General features: G+C 39.0%; 1 protein-coding gene across 2 annotated transcripts in view; it reads right to left on the bottom strand.

The window, feature by feature from the left end:
- The window catches only part of MCPH1 (microcephalin 1), a 236,674-nt gene that overhangs the window by 191,299 nt on the left and 29,855 nt on the right, over positions 1-15,520 (bottom strand). For both annotated transcript variants that reach the window (XM_077942241.1, NM_001318176.1), the window contains 3 exon segments: positions 13,370-13,513; positions 10,289-10,378; positions 6,833-8,008 (listed from right to left, as the gene is read on the bottom strand). In XM_077942241.1, coding sequence (XP_077798367.1) covers positions 6,833-8,008; positions 10,289-10,378; positions 13,370-13,513 — 1,410 coding nt within the window.

Below are 15,520 nucleotides of genomic sequence, written 5' to 3'. Positions count from 1 at the left end.
ATGAATCTGACAGCCCCCACATTTTCATCTTTCAGTTATCTGAAATTTCACCATTTGGAAATTAGTTTGGATTAATAATACCAACAAAATGCAAACACATCAATGAAAGCTAGTAAATGGTCACTCATTCACCTCTCAGTGTGAATTAGTTAAATCACAACCTTCAGCTACTCAACAGAGATAAGCAAGATTAAGGAAAAGTATTGATACTCAGGGAAGAGAGAAGAAAATGTCTAATATGATCACTTTGGAGCCAGAACCAGGCCAAGACAGTATAAGGACACAGGTAACTTAAATACTAGGAAAGGGAGAGATGAAGAAGTGGACATTGAAAAGACTATAGGAGAAACTTGGCTCGTGTCTAATTTTGTCTAGAGCTAAAGCTGAAGAAATAACTCTTATTTTTAACATTTATTTTCCTCTACATCCTACTTCCAAGATACAGAATTAAGACCAACAATGCTAATACTAATAATACAATTAGTATTTAAACAATTAGTATTTACTCATACAAGGCACTATGCAAGAGTCAAGGGTTGAAAAGGCTTCTGAAGGCTGAATAATCCATAATTTGAACATGTAAAAATATACACTTAACATTATCCAATAAGAAATTTCTTCTAAACTTCAAAAATTTGAATATGAAATGATTTAACAATGTAGTATGCAAAATATTAAGACTGGAAAGAACCTTAAAAGACACCTAGGAAAAATTCCTTTCCAGAGATACCTTTGGGATATATGCAAGTTGTACGGGTTCTACACAAGTAAAACCCCACTAACAAGAGACTGTACTCATACTCATCTATTAGAATATCAAGTTCACTTTGTTCACTCTGAAAAAGACAGAAACAACACTCTTCAATAGATAACGTGGAATTTTATCCTTTGTAATCATTGTAGAGATCATTACAATATCAATTTTATGTGTGTAAATTTGTTTTAATTCCCACGGAAAGTAATTGCTCCGACTTTTGAATTTCCTGATACTTGTGTGTAAAGTATCTTGACTGTACCTTCCCTACTTAGCTAAGTTCTTTAAAGCAAGGGGATAGAGCTTTCAATTAACCTAACCTCTCACTGTTTATACATTGGACATAGTAGATACGGAGTAAACATCTGATAAAAAATGAATATGTAAATGAATGAATGAATCAACCAAACAGTTAAATGGTCAATAGCCTTCTGTTAAGACTGACTAACCCAAACCAAGTTGCTAGGATTGCTTAATTTTGCAGCCCCAGTGAGCTGGGCTGGCAGATGATGGGACAGGGGGTTCTTAATACACTTGTGAATTATTTGAATAGTCAAAAGTGCAACAATTTAATGTACTTAATGAATATATGTATATCTATTTATTTGCTACAATAGTAATTCACAGTTTCTCTGGAATGCTCAGAATTTGCAAAATATATTATACCATAGGCTGGGCACAGTGGCTCACAACTGTAATCCCAGCACTTTGGGAGGCAGAGGCGGACAGATTGCATGAGCTCAGAAGTTGGAGACCAGCCTGGGGAACGTAGCCAGGTGTGGTAGCCTGCATCTGTAGTCCCAGCTACTCAGGATGCTGAGGTGGGAAGATCGCTTGAGAACAGTAAGTTGAGGCTGCAGTGAGCTGCGATCATGTCACTGCACTCCAGTTTGGGTGACAGAGTGAGACCCTATCTCAAAACAACAACAAAAAAACTCCAACTCCTATAAATCCTCCAGACCACTATTAGATGCTTTGTTAAAAGCCAAAATGGATGACAAAAATGAGTGGTCATCAGTGACATCATCAGGTTGTTAATCAGCATAATGGATGTGAGAAATAGTTTCTTGTTGGTTAAATTCATGGATTCATGGATTCAAGAACACTTAAATATTGCAGGGGACCCAATACCCACACACAACGGAGCATAAACATCTCGTATGAGTTGTGGCTTGTATCCCTGGGGGTGGTATCCAAGGCAAACCTTTCAGATAAGGTATGGATACTCCACTAAAGGACAGAGAACTCGGCCTTTAGCATATTGGTCACTTTTGTGGACCACTTCCTAACTGCTTGCCAATAAATGTTTAATAAATGTCTTTCTGAGACTTGCCTTCAACAAGATCAGGTAGATAGATGGTAGAAGAGTAGTTAACTATCATCAGCCTCCAACGACTTCTGACTATTATCGATGAACAAGACCCTGGTAGTTGGACATGACCAAATTGCTCAGATTAGCTCACAACACATGTGTACAAGGTGCTGACATGTAAAAATCCATCAACACAACAAAGAAGAAAATCTATCAAACCCATGGATAAGTGGGGTGTGGGAAGGACTTTTCTGCTTTTGCTAGTGAACACACAGCACCTATGGGACCACTGTGTTTCCTTCATTAGTGAAAAGTAATTAGGTGCCAAGCTGTGCACTAGTTCAGGATGACCAATCGGCTTTATTTACTTGACAATTCAAACTGACTTCCGGTGGTTGAAGAGCTATGATTGGCAGTGCCAAGGGGCAGGTGGGACACATTTCCACAAATAAGCAACAATTCTCTCTTGTGCTGTCAAAGGTTAAAACAAGAAGTGGGATCTCCATTTCCATGCAAACTGTCTGCTGTCTGTGGACATATTTCCTAAGCCCAAACTTTAGCAGGCTGAGGCTGCAGTGAGCTGTGATCATGTCACTGCACTCCAGTTTGGCTGACAGAGTGAGACCCTATCTCAAAACAACAACAGACTGAGTGCAAGAGCAAAAGGAATTTCCTTTTTTTTTTTTTTTGAGACATAGTTTCACTCTTGTTGCCCGGGCTGGAGTGCAGTGGCGCGATCTCGGCTCACCGCAACCTCCATCTCCCGGGTTCAAGTGATTCTGCTGCCTCAGCCTCCCAAGTAGCTGAGATTACAGGCATGTGCCACCATGCCCAGCTAATTTTGTAATTTTAGTAGAAATGGGGTTTAACTATGTTGATCAGGTTGGTCTTGAACTCCTGACAAGTGATCCACCCACCTCGGCCTCCCAAAGTGCTGGGATTACAGGTGTGAGCCACCATGCCAGGCCGGAATTTCTTATTTCAAAACCCATTTGACTGCACAATTGAGGAGCTTCAACCTATTTTTCAATTGCAAGTGATAAATCTGCAATATAAGGACATGCTAAGAGGCAGGCACCGAGAGAAGAATCTAAGAGAATTCCATCAGTGTTTTCCAGGCTATGAAGATCCTCAATGCAAATTATCTAATTGTGGACTGACATCGAATCAGCAGTATCTGTCTGTGGGAAAAAGCATTTTCAAAAGTGAAATACATAAAATCTATCTTATTACATATCAGCCTTAATAAACATTTGCAATCAATGTTAATGTGAACACTCAGTCTGAACTCCAATTAAATGAAATGTTGTAATTCCCCCCCACAAATTATTTTTTTCCTCAATAGACCTGTATTACAAAAAAATTGTATTTGAGTTTCATCAATAAAAATTTTGTAGAAAATGTTTTTCTCATTATGTAATCATCTACATGAGTACCCACATACCTCGATTTGGTCTCTTTGCCCACAAAGCCTAACGAACTTACTATCTGATCTGTTACAAAAAAATTGTGCTGACCTTACATATAGACTGTATTAAAAAATGAAGGTTTACTGGTACCAATATGTAAATATATGACATATTGCTTTTGTAAAAAGCAATTTTTAAGGCAATATAATTCTATGTATGCAAAAAATTATCTTAAAATACCTATTTGCATTTGTATGCTTGTAGACACACACACACACACACACAAGAAATGTGTGGAAGGAAATATTAAACTGTGGGACAGTGACTGCTTTGTGCAGACAAACGCTCCAACCCAGTCTATTCTCCAGTGTCCAGGGTTACATTTAAAACCTAAGTCAGATTTGGTTGCTCCCCTGTTCCAAAGCCCCAGTGGCTTCTCACCACACTTCAAAACAAAACAGCTGCCCACCTTGTCACTGAAGGTCCCAAAGCTCTGGCTCCTACCCCTCTCCAATCTCCTTCCTCCAGTTCAGGAAGTCCTTGCTGTACTGGCTTCCCTGTCGTTCCTGCAAGCATTTTTCTCCATCAGGACATTTGTTCCTGCTGTTACCTCCAGCTGAAACATGGATTTTGAGAGTCACAGGCTCCCTCTCCCTCCCCAGGCCTGTGATCGGATGTCTCCTTCTCAGGGAAGCCTTCATTTGTCACCTTATCTATCCAATGCACTATTGTTTTTCTTTTAATCATTAACTGCTTGCTGACACTGTTACACACTTACTTACTATTTGTCTTCCTCTATGAGGGTGCACGCTGCTTCATTCTCTGCTATGTCCCCACAAACTTGAAGAACACCTGAGACACAACGGGTCCACGACTTTCATTAGTTAGGAAGTGAACTAACGAAAAGAGGCAAGTGAGGAGATGGAAATTCTAATCTTCTTAGCAATCTTTGTTACAATGGGAATGTATCTGTGTACTGTTTATAAAATTAGAGAATAAAAAAGTAAAACAGAAAAGAATTAATGATTTTAAAGATTTTAGAAAACAAAATTGTTGGCCGGGTGCAGTGGCTCACGCCTGTAATCCCAACACTTTGGGAAGCCGAGGTGGGTAGATCACGAGTTCAGGAGTTCAAGACCAGCATGGCCAAGATGTGAAACCCTGTCTCTACTAAAAATACAAGAAAATCAGCTGGGCATGGTGACGGGTGCCTGTAATCCCAGCTACTCGGGAGGCTGAGGCAGAGAATTGCTTACACTTGGGAGGCGGAGGTTGCAGTGAGCCAAAATCGTGCCACTGCACTCCAACCTGGGCAACAGAGCAAGACTACGTCTCAAAAAACAAAAACAAAACCAAACCAAAATTGTTTCTCCCTCAGTTCCCATTCTACTAATGTACTGAAGCTCTTTGTAACTTGTTTTTGAAAACTTTTTTACACACTATCTTAGATATTGACAAAGGCAACAAGTAAAAGTGAACTGAAAACAGAAATGGAAAAAAGCCCTTTATTTCGACATTAAAGATTTGGAGGTACAGTTTGCTGTACAGAAGTTTTCACTCCTCCACAATTTCACCAGGTATAGAGTGTGCATCCTTGACATTGAAACTGAAGGCCTTATGGTTTCATCTTGTAAGGCAGATTCCCAAAGAGAATTGGTTTACCTGAGTCCCAGGGGGCTGACAATGGACAGTTTAAAACATTGATGACTCTTTATTACTATAAAAGAAAAGGGTTAGATTTAGGCTAGCCAACATGTAAGCCTTTTTATGTCCTAGAACCCAATGACTTCCCATCTCTCTGTAATGGCATGAAGTAAGGCAGATGACTCTAGAAGATCCTCTTAACGCTAGGGCACACAGTTGCACCAGGGCCCTGTCTGGACACTCCTGCCTGATGGCCTGCACCACTGAGCGAAAAAACCTCTCCATCTCCACCAGGGTGCCATGGGTCAACCAGTGCTGGCCCCTCATCCCCTTCTGCTTACCCCCACCGCCGGAAGCTGTCGACGCAGGGGGCAGTGTTCTAGAACATAAAACACACCTGCTTCTGAGGACTAGCACACTCCCGACAACATGGGGATTTTAGGCCATGCCATACTGTTTGCTACCAGCTTTTTGCCACTTAATTAACATTTGCATGTCATTATTATTCAAAAGCTTAAAAAATACACAAGATGAAAACTGGAAAGAAGGAGAATGTAAACTTCAGAACAGGATATTCTTAACTACCAAAAGAATTTTACACATCTATTGTTTTATATTAACTTTTGAGTCAACATTTTAAAATAAATATTTTGAAAACACATACTAAGGCTAATGGAACATAAAATACAGTTTCTTGTCAAATTTAATATATGTTCAGAAAACCAAGATATAAATAGCAGGCTAAAAATACACAAAAGTATTTTCATCCTTTTTGTGAAACAATTTTGGGGAGTGTATACTCAAGGAAAAGGTATGTAACACATCTGTGATGATTTCAAACCCTGCTGTGACTTCTCCACCTTCAAAGACGCAGTTAACACATTTGTAGAGCAGAGAAATCACGCAGAGTGAATGCGTTCTTACTCAAATTTTAACCTAATCTTTAGGTAAAGACAGTCAAAGTTTAAGATTTCTTCAATTTCGGTTGTTGGAACCTATTTGTGCTTGTAACTGTGAAGTGCAAAATTTTTTTATTGTTGTGACTTTTGCTACAATGATATAGTTTATTATTATAGTTACAATTAAATTATGAATAGGAATAAATCTTTTCAAGTGATGCTTCAAGCAAAATAAGTACAAGTCAAACAAGGCCTGTTACAAATGAGCAAAAATGTTTTAAAAATGTTTCTTCATAGTTAACACTGACCAAAGTTTCTTCAAAAATCAATATTGATAACGGATTTCTAAATGTACTTTTTCATACTTCCTCTTTGATACAATCGATGGCTTAAGCTACCTTAATTTCTTTCTTTAAATAGCCTCACTATTAAGAACCTAGGTTTTAAAAAACCCTTTATTGTACGCATCTTTACACACGCTGCAGCGCAGGACTCCAACGGAACAAAGAAAAAGACTTCACTCCCCTCAGTTATTCATACTACAGACTACTTATCCTTTTGACCTATAAGAAGGAAAAGTCTTGGAGAAATAGATTCATAACAGACTTGATCAATAAGTCTAGAAGTTCCACAGGACAGCAAGTCATCTATCTATTCCTAAAGAGTTTATCATTGGAATGATCAAATGCATATTCTTTAAGTAAAAACTGGGGAAATAATTTAAGTTATGAAAAAGTTGTGATAAATTTAAAATATGGATGCACTGTTACATGTTTATTTAGCAAAGATGACTTGGAAAAGGAGATTCACATACTTCCACTGTATCCTCCAGGTAAGTTTTCCTTTTCTTCTGCAGACCTCTCCACGTTACAGTCAACTACAGAACGTGGCTCATGTTCACTCGGGGCTTCGCCTTCAGAGGAGTTTGATATTTTGGAAGTGGTACCTTTGTCCTGTGTGCTTTTCAGACCAACCGCTTCTTTCACTTCTTTAAGGATTCCTTCGAAAGGAGTTAAATCACCATCATGTCCTTTTGGAAGAGCAGGGTCCTCAATGGTGTAAGAAAAGCCATTGCCCTCTGGCCATGCGTCTTCTTTCTGCTGAGGCCCAGCCTGTCTACAATACCTTAAGGTTTCTTCAGGGGCAGAGGATTCCTCAGAAGTCACGCAACTGAAAGTTGCACAGCCTTCTCCACTTGCAGTTTTCTGAGGACTGCAGATGGTTTTTGCTGTGAAACTGGTAATGTCAACTGTTCTGGGTTTTTTACCAACGCAGGAAAAATCAGACATTTCAAATATGCTTGTTCTCTCCTTCTTAGAAAGACTTCTGCAGCTGAACTGAGCAGGGTTTGATGGCAGCTGAGATTTGGGAGGAAGATTCTCTGAATTCCTTTCCTTAAGATTATCAGGTGAAAAATAGTCATCATACGAAGACTCCCCACAGCCAAGAGCCTCGAGTGCAGGTCCCGCCATGCACTGCAGGCTGCCTTCTGACCTACACAGCTGCAGCCTCGGCATGATAGATCTCCTGATGCTCCTCTTTCTCTTGCATTTTTCCTTTGGAGGTGAATGGAAGCCATATGATACTCTTTTTCTCTTTACTGAGGAACTCCTGGGTCTTGAATGTATCAAAAGGGGGCCTTTTGTTGAAGACAATGTAGGAGACAAACGATACTTCTCTTCAAACGTCTCCTGAGACATACCTGCAGCCTGCTTTTGGTCAGGGGTGACTATTTTACCCACAATGTTTCTTTGCAAGTTTATTTCTTCCTTTGAAAGATTACTCAGAAATTTCTGAGGACTTGATTTATCAAGGTGAGCGAAAGATGGTGATAAATGAGTATTATTTGTTTTCAATACAAGTGAAGAAATACACATATCACTTTTAGTGTCATTAATGGATCCTCCCAACTTCCTTTCCTGATTTCCACATTCTGAGTTTCCACAAAGATCATCAAAAGACGAGTGTAAGCCACCAGCAATGGATTCATCTGGAAAACATTAACGGAGAGCTAACTTTTAAAAGTGGTTTAAATTATTCTAAATTCAATTTTCAGTTGACCAATAAAACATTACTTTTAAAGTACAGCTATTAGTTAAGAAGACTATTAACCACATTTGGGTTCTTCTCATTTCCATTTAAGAGTACGTTTTAGGCCAGTATTTTTAACTAGAAAACCTGGGCTTTGATGAGTGTATAGGATAGTGGTGGGGATAGAGAAGAGGGGTAACAAACTTCTAAAAATTTCAGGCAAATTTCCATATGCATGTGCACATTTTCCCGGAAGAGCTTCCATAGTTTGTCGCTAAATTTTCCAGGAGATCAATAATTCTAAAACCTAAGAATGACTGCTGTAAGGTCTAGGGAAAGTTCTAGTCTTGTGTGAAACATTCCCTCAATGAACATAGCTCACCTTTACCTTCCCTGTCTTCCAGTGAAGTCCTCGTATGACACTTATATTCAAAAGTGAGCCAGTTGGTAGGTCTTAATGTTTCAACTCTTATATAGCTTACTCATTTCCTGAGAGTAATGCTAAGCTGCTGCTACCTCCTGAAAATTCTGTACTCCTCTGTACCCTCCGGGCCTTGCCCTTTCCTCCACACTTTATTCTAGGTAAATACAATTCATCCTTCAAAACCTACCTGGGTTGTCAACATCCCTGGGACCCTCCCACTGCCCTTGCCAGGTCTCCCTGGCCTTGCCCCCTCTGCTACACAGCATCATGCATCATACCGCCCCGTGGTTACGTGGGTGTCTGCCCATCACTATGCTGTCAGCTACTAAAGGTCTATTCACTTTGGAATGAATATAAAGAAGCCTCTAGTCCTGTGCTGGCTCCCCTAGCAGGGGCTTAGCACTTGCTGGTGGAGGGCCTGTGTTTTGTAGAAATCACTCAAATCTGGAGGTAACATAAGTGTGATAAGTCTCTGACTGAAATCACTAAAGTTCTGCTTTAAAAAGAAAGAACACAGGTAACCAACAAAGCTTCCCTTCCGACTGTGCCCCGGGAGGGGAGGGAAGCCCAGTGGGGAGGAGGCACCATGCGTGTCTTCAGGGCAGTAGTTGGAAATAAGGTCACTTTTAATTTTAGATGCTGAATATATCTTATTCGGCATCTAAAATTGCTTTATGTTTTATCATACTTTTCAAAAACCCGATAAGCAATGTGACACGTCACTAAGACTGTACACTGTGATGTCAGACCGCCTGAGTTAGAAGCTTGGGTTTGCCATTCACAAACCGCATGACCTTGCACAAGCTGTTTGACCTCTGTGTCCTGGTTTTTCACTGGCAAAATGGGATGGTGACGGAACCTACCTCTTAAGGCTAATGGGAGAATAACTCAGATAACAGTGAGTAAGACACTTAGAGGAGTGCCTACAACACAACAAAAATGAAATCAATGTTAGCTATTATTATCACTTGTTTCCAACTTCTAGGAAATAAATGTATCGAGTATAAAATAAAAAGATGGAGACTGTTTAAGAGAAATGGGTAAATAATTCCAGCACACAGAGGTGAGAGTACAAGGATTAACCCTGCACTGAAAAGAGGCTTTGGTTTAAACTTTTAATATCTTGATGCCGTCTTGTGCTTTGTCATTGCTGTGGCTTTCATAATAAATATTCCATAACATCTCAAGCACTTTCGAACACAGTACTTCTAGGGGACGCTGCTACTTATTTAGGCCCTACTGGGGGCTAGGTGAGAAAACTGTAAGAAATTGGTACGAAGAAGAAATGACCATGAACAATTATCATCCTAAGTGACACAAGGGCTCCCACATTAAAAAATATGTATGTGCATAACATGTAACTAATTGCATTAATTCTTACCAATGTTCTTTCTGCTTGTAATTAGAAATCCTCTATTTAGCTCCTCAATTGATTGATGATCTTTACATACTTCACTGACCCCGTTCAGTAACATGTTCCTTGTGTTAATTAGACATTGTATGAAATAACATTTCCTTATTCTGACCTCAGTTCTATGTAGTTTAAACTGCATACAGATTAGTTCATATACGACCACAATAATTTTTTAAAATGAGCAATGGATTCTGTAGCAAGAAAGCAAATACCTAGGCAAAAAAACCTATAGGAACCAAAAAGGAAGTTTAACTCATGCCTTAATTTTATTATAATACCTAATTTCAGGGGGAAATTTAGAAGTTCTAGTTTTAACTAATTATTTTACTCATCAGACGTTGCTACATGAAATTCTAAATCAGAACTTAAATATATCACAGAAAGGAAAATTAAAAATTTACCTGAACACAAAGTATCATGTGAAATGTTCAAAGGTGCTTCACACAGAGAGTTACTTGGATTATCATGAGACTGTTGAATCATTTGGGAAGCTAAAAACAGGACCAAGACACTGCATTAGATAAAGTTTCAGTATTGTTTAGCAGATGAAGCCAGCAGGAAATCCTCCTATTAATCATAGGTGATTCTGTTAAATCCTATAATCACAAAGTTAGAAGGGATCTTAAAGTCAACTTGCCTAAATCTAATCAGAAGCTCAACAGAGTTAAGTGAACACTTCCAGTCTATTTTAGTCTTCTTGTTTGATAATCATGGCTTTTTATTCAAGGATGCTCACCATAGTTACCTCTAAAACTAGAGCACTGCTTCTCAACCAGGGTGACGTGGGGTCCCAGCAGATAGCTGGTAATGTCTGGACACATTTGTGGATGTTGCCAGTGAGGGAGAGCAGTGGGTACGTTGCTAGTGTTAGTGGGGAGAGGCAGGGATGCTGCTGAGCTTCCTGCCACACACAGGGCAGTGCCCCCAGCAAAGAATTACCCAGACTCAACTGTCAGCTGTGCTGGGTTGAGAAATCCTAGAGGTTTCATAGAAAACACTTAGGATGTCAATGACTTAACAAATAAGGTCCTAAGTATTATCTTCAAAGGCTGTTCATACAATAGTCAAGAAACAAAAGAAATGTTTGGATCTCATATTCAAAGATATTTTTTAGAGACTCAAAATGATACTTTTCTGAGAAAACTTCAGTCAAAAAGAGAATAAACCAAGATAAAGAAGGGAAGCACACATAAAATTTTCAGTTAAGTTTTAAACTGTGCTGGACGCAGTGAAGTAGCAGAATTAACACTGTAAAGTAATAGAAAAAGTAAAGTTTAAGGCAAATTACTTTATATGCATAATTGCACATTGGAACAATTTGGACGTCTACCTGGGACACAGTTATCTTCCTCAATGTCCATTCTCACTTCTTCTTAACAACAGAACTTTGATTTTATCAGTATAGCAATGCATCCCAGTCAAGACTACATTTCAGTCTTGTCTGCAAAAGGGGTGGGCATATGACCACATTCCAGGCAACGGAATTAGACAGGAGTATTGGATAGACGTCTGGTAAGGCTGTCAAAGGGAGATGGCTTAGCTGGGAGGCACACACATTTTGGAAGAAAAGCCAGGCAGGCCTAATAGAAAGATGGGAACCTAGTTTCTTAAAGACACCATGGAATGGCATCCCAGCCCTGACTGCCTACTTCTGAACTAGGCAAGACAGAGAAAGGCAATTCTATCGATTTTAAGTCACTGGTTTTTTTCTTTCTTTGTTATATGCAGCTGAAACTAACCTTAACTGATATAGATGGACAAAGGATGTAAAATTAAGAGAGGCAATAGTTGATAACATTACAAGCTGCATTCAGTAAGTCATTGTCAATAATATGAAAAGGCACTGAAACTTGCTCCTAATCAAAAGTAACTTAGAGAACAGATCCAGTTTTTCAAGCTTCCGACTGAAAAAGGCTACAGGCTAATGCCATTCAGTTTTCCAAGGATGGAGAAAGAGGCATTCTTATAAACAACTGATGACAATAAAATGGCCCAAATCTTTTGAAGGATAATTTGACTATATCTATCAATAAGCCAGGAGTAGTGGCACACACCTGCATTCCTAGCTACTTGAGAGGGTGAGGCAGAAGTACTTGAGCTCAGGAGTGCAAGTCCTGCCTGGGCAAGACAGTGAGACTCTCTATATCTTTAAAAAATCAAATTCTGCATGTATGAATATTATTGAAATACATGAAGTACTCAGAAATATAAGGATTCACGTAGGCGCATGCAGGGGTTATAACGGTAAAAAGTCGGGGTGGGAAGCTGGAAAGACTTATGTCCAGGAAAGGAAAATGGCTTAATAAAAAAATAAGAACCACCAACCTATATGGTTAAAAAAAGAATAAAAACTGCAGCACGATTTCTAATAAAGAAAAAGTGGGAAAAAATATCCACCAATAGATGAGTCAATATCAAAGCTGCAGACTACTTAGAGCATCTTTAAAAAAAAAAATAGGTCTACAACAACTAAGCTGCAAAAAAAACCTCCAGGATACTCTTAAGTAAGAAAACAAAGTGCGTAATAATACATATGTCATTATCTAATTTAGGTAATTAGATAATTTACACAGAAACAGAAATGACACCTCCACACAGAAAACAAACCTGTATGTTTGTCATGTATACACAGATATCTGATACACCGAAACAGATCTGGAAAAACACATCAACTTAAAATACAGGTTATCCCCAGGTAGAGGAGTATAATTAGGTGAGTATCAAGATGAACTTTTACTATTAGCTACTTTGTTAAATGTTTTATTAAAATGTGCTGAATTATACTTCAGTAATTAAAAATTTTAAAGATAAAAGAAATAATGAGAAACAAACTGATTCATTAGACACATTTAATCTAAAGCAAATTCCTTCAAAAGACACGATTCATGGCTGGGCACGGTGGCTCATGCCTGTAATCCCAGCCGTTTGGGAGGCCGAGGCAGGTGGATCACCTGAGGTTATGAGTTTAAGACCAGCCTGGCCAACATGGTGAAACCCCATCTCTACTAAAAATACAAAAAAACAAAAAAAATTAGCCAGGAGTGGTGGCTGGCACCTGTAATCCCAGCTACTCAGAGGGCTGAGGCAGTAGAATCACTTAAACTCAGGAGGTTGCAGTGAGCCCAGATTGCACCACTGCACTCCAGCCTGGGTGACAAATGCAAAACTCCATCTCAGAAAAAAAAAAAAAAAATTCATTTTGTTTTTAAAAAAGAAAGAAAAAATTCCAAAGCTAATAGAAATTACAGAGCTACAACAAACAGGATTTTAAACTTGAAGAATACTATACACCCAACACACACTTCAAAAATCTTAATGATGCATAACATTTTCTGGAAAACAAAGCCAGCCATGAAATAGGTCAAAATTTGTTACTATCAGGAAACATTAAAATATCTAGGCAAAGAAAAAAAAAAAAGCTTTCCACCATAATTTAATCACCTATTTGCATAATTTTCATTTTACAAACTGTAATTACTTACAGGTGGGGGAAAGATTTTCCCTTTTCTCCTTCATCTCTTGTAATCTCTTCTCCATTGCGCTGTGGTGACTACTATTAATTTTAATTGTAGGACTATATGTTAATGAACCATTAGATTCAAATAAGAGAATAGGTACATCATCATCTGAAAACAAACAAAAAATCCACTTTAAGATCAAAAAGCGCCTTCATACTTCAATATGATTCCTTTTAAGGAACAACCCCCAACACCCCATTTTCCTTCTTCCCTTTCAACATCATTACCTACTTCTGCTAATATTCTACCCCCACCACCTCCACAGGCAGTGACGTTGCTGCTACAGCTGCTGGCTCACATCTGCTGAGCAACTGCCCTCACCAAGTACTGTGCTAAGAAAATATATGCATTAGTGCATCCAACCTCAAACCCAAACCCAAACTAGTAACCCCACTTAAAAACAAAGACTGAGACACAGAAGTTAAAAGTTGCAAAGCTGGAATGCAATTTGGTTTCTGTTTCTTGTCCCAGGTTTCAGAAACTGCTCCCATTCACCATCTCTCCTTCCCTCAACACACACTCACAGACTCAGACATGAACCTGACTGCATGAAGTGGGATCAGCATGGTCCCAGAACCATGAAATTATGAGCTCGTTTTGTGTGGGTGCGGTTGTGTTTTTTTCTGGAATGCTACCTTGCATATGCTCAAGGAGCCCTTCAGTACTTTCATACTCACTCCCAACAAAAAAATACCAAGAATCATTTAATATCTTCTCCTTTGCAACTCTTAAGCCTGAATAATCTTTACTGTAGTTCTGACAATATACAAATATACATTAGTTGAATCATTAATACTTCATATGTATGGTTTTTAATTACGATACATATTTGGTCTAAGAAGAAAATTTTGTATCTATCATTACCATGTTGTCAAAATATTTTCGAACACTGTCACTGATATAGGAAAGAAGGCCAAAGTGACAAAAGTATAAAGAGTTATAGGAGAGTGTGTAATATTGATATGAGGCTAGGAGAGGCCAGATCATAAAGGACCTAGAAAATTGGAGAATATGTTAAATACAGGATTTTATCCTGAATATTTTTCCTTGGGATGATACCAAGAAATTTTAAACTAGGAAGGGGATATCCTTCTGATTTAAGGTTTTCCTCATTGTGACTGCAGCACAGAGATGAACTGTAAGGACAGAGTGGAGGGCAGGGTAAGGAGTGGCTCCTGTGGTGCAGGAGGGATGATCCAGGCATCAGGGGAGAGAGCAGGTAAGGAGAAAACAGAAGAAGTCAAACAACTACTTCAGAAGCAGGGCCATGGTCTTGATGGGCGTTAGTGTCAGGAAGGAGGAGATGTCAAGGACGATTGCATGTTTCTGACTTGAGCTTCGACGAAGACCAGACAGCTGGTGTGAAGGAAGGACGGACACACACCAGGAGAGGCAGCAGGAGGGCTGAGCATGAAACAAATGATGCAGGCCATGTTTCTGGAAAGTTATGTGGCAGTACTACGTAGGCTAACTGTTCTACCCAATTCTGTAGCATTATCATCACAGATTTAAAATAAATCTTGGCCGGGCGCGGTGGCTCACGCCTGTAATCCCAGCACTTTGGGAGGCTGAGGCAGGCGGATCACAAGGTCAAGAGTTTGAGATCATCCTGGCCAACATGGTGAAACCCCGTTTCTACTAAAAATAAAAAAATTAGCTGGGCGTGGTGGCCAGGATGGTCTCGATCTCCTGACCTTTTTTCTAAGATATCTTGTTATAGCACATAATATTCTAAAGTATTTTTCCAAATCACTAAAAGAATGTATCATCTAAGATTTGTCTATTCTGGGTAACAAAACAAAAAGGCCAATTAGGTAAAAATACAAAGTTATATATAAAGAAGAAATAAATAGGTATTTATTTCAATAAGGCTTATTAGCCAAAGTTTGCTTTTCTTCTGAAATCATTCCTGAAAATAAAAAGTTCAACCACGTGGATGAATGGTTAAGACTGTAGTCAATTAGCTCAGCTGCATGGCTCTATTCTGGCTCCCAGTCAAGTCTCCCGCAGCCTCCTGACATTTTGTCTTCCCCTTCCTAGAGTAAAGCTACGATAGTCTCCATCAGCTCTCTCATCCTGAACACCACCAGTCATCATGCAAATTAAACAAGGTGT

The sequence above is a fragment of the Macaca mulatta genome, chromosome 8 (genome assembly GCF_049350105.2).
Source record: "Macaca mulatta isolate MMU2019108-1 chromosome 8, T2T-MMU8v2.0, whole genome shotgun sequence".
Taxonomy (NCBI): domain Eukaryota; kingdom Metazoa; phylum Chordata; class Mammalia; order Primates; family Cercopithecidae; genus Macaca; species Macaca mulatta.
Note: the sequence above shows the minus strand (reverse complement) of the source record. Positions and strands in the feature narration are given on the sequence as shown.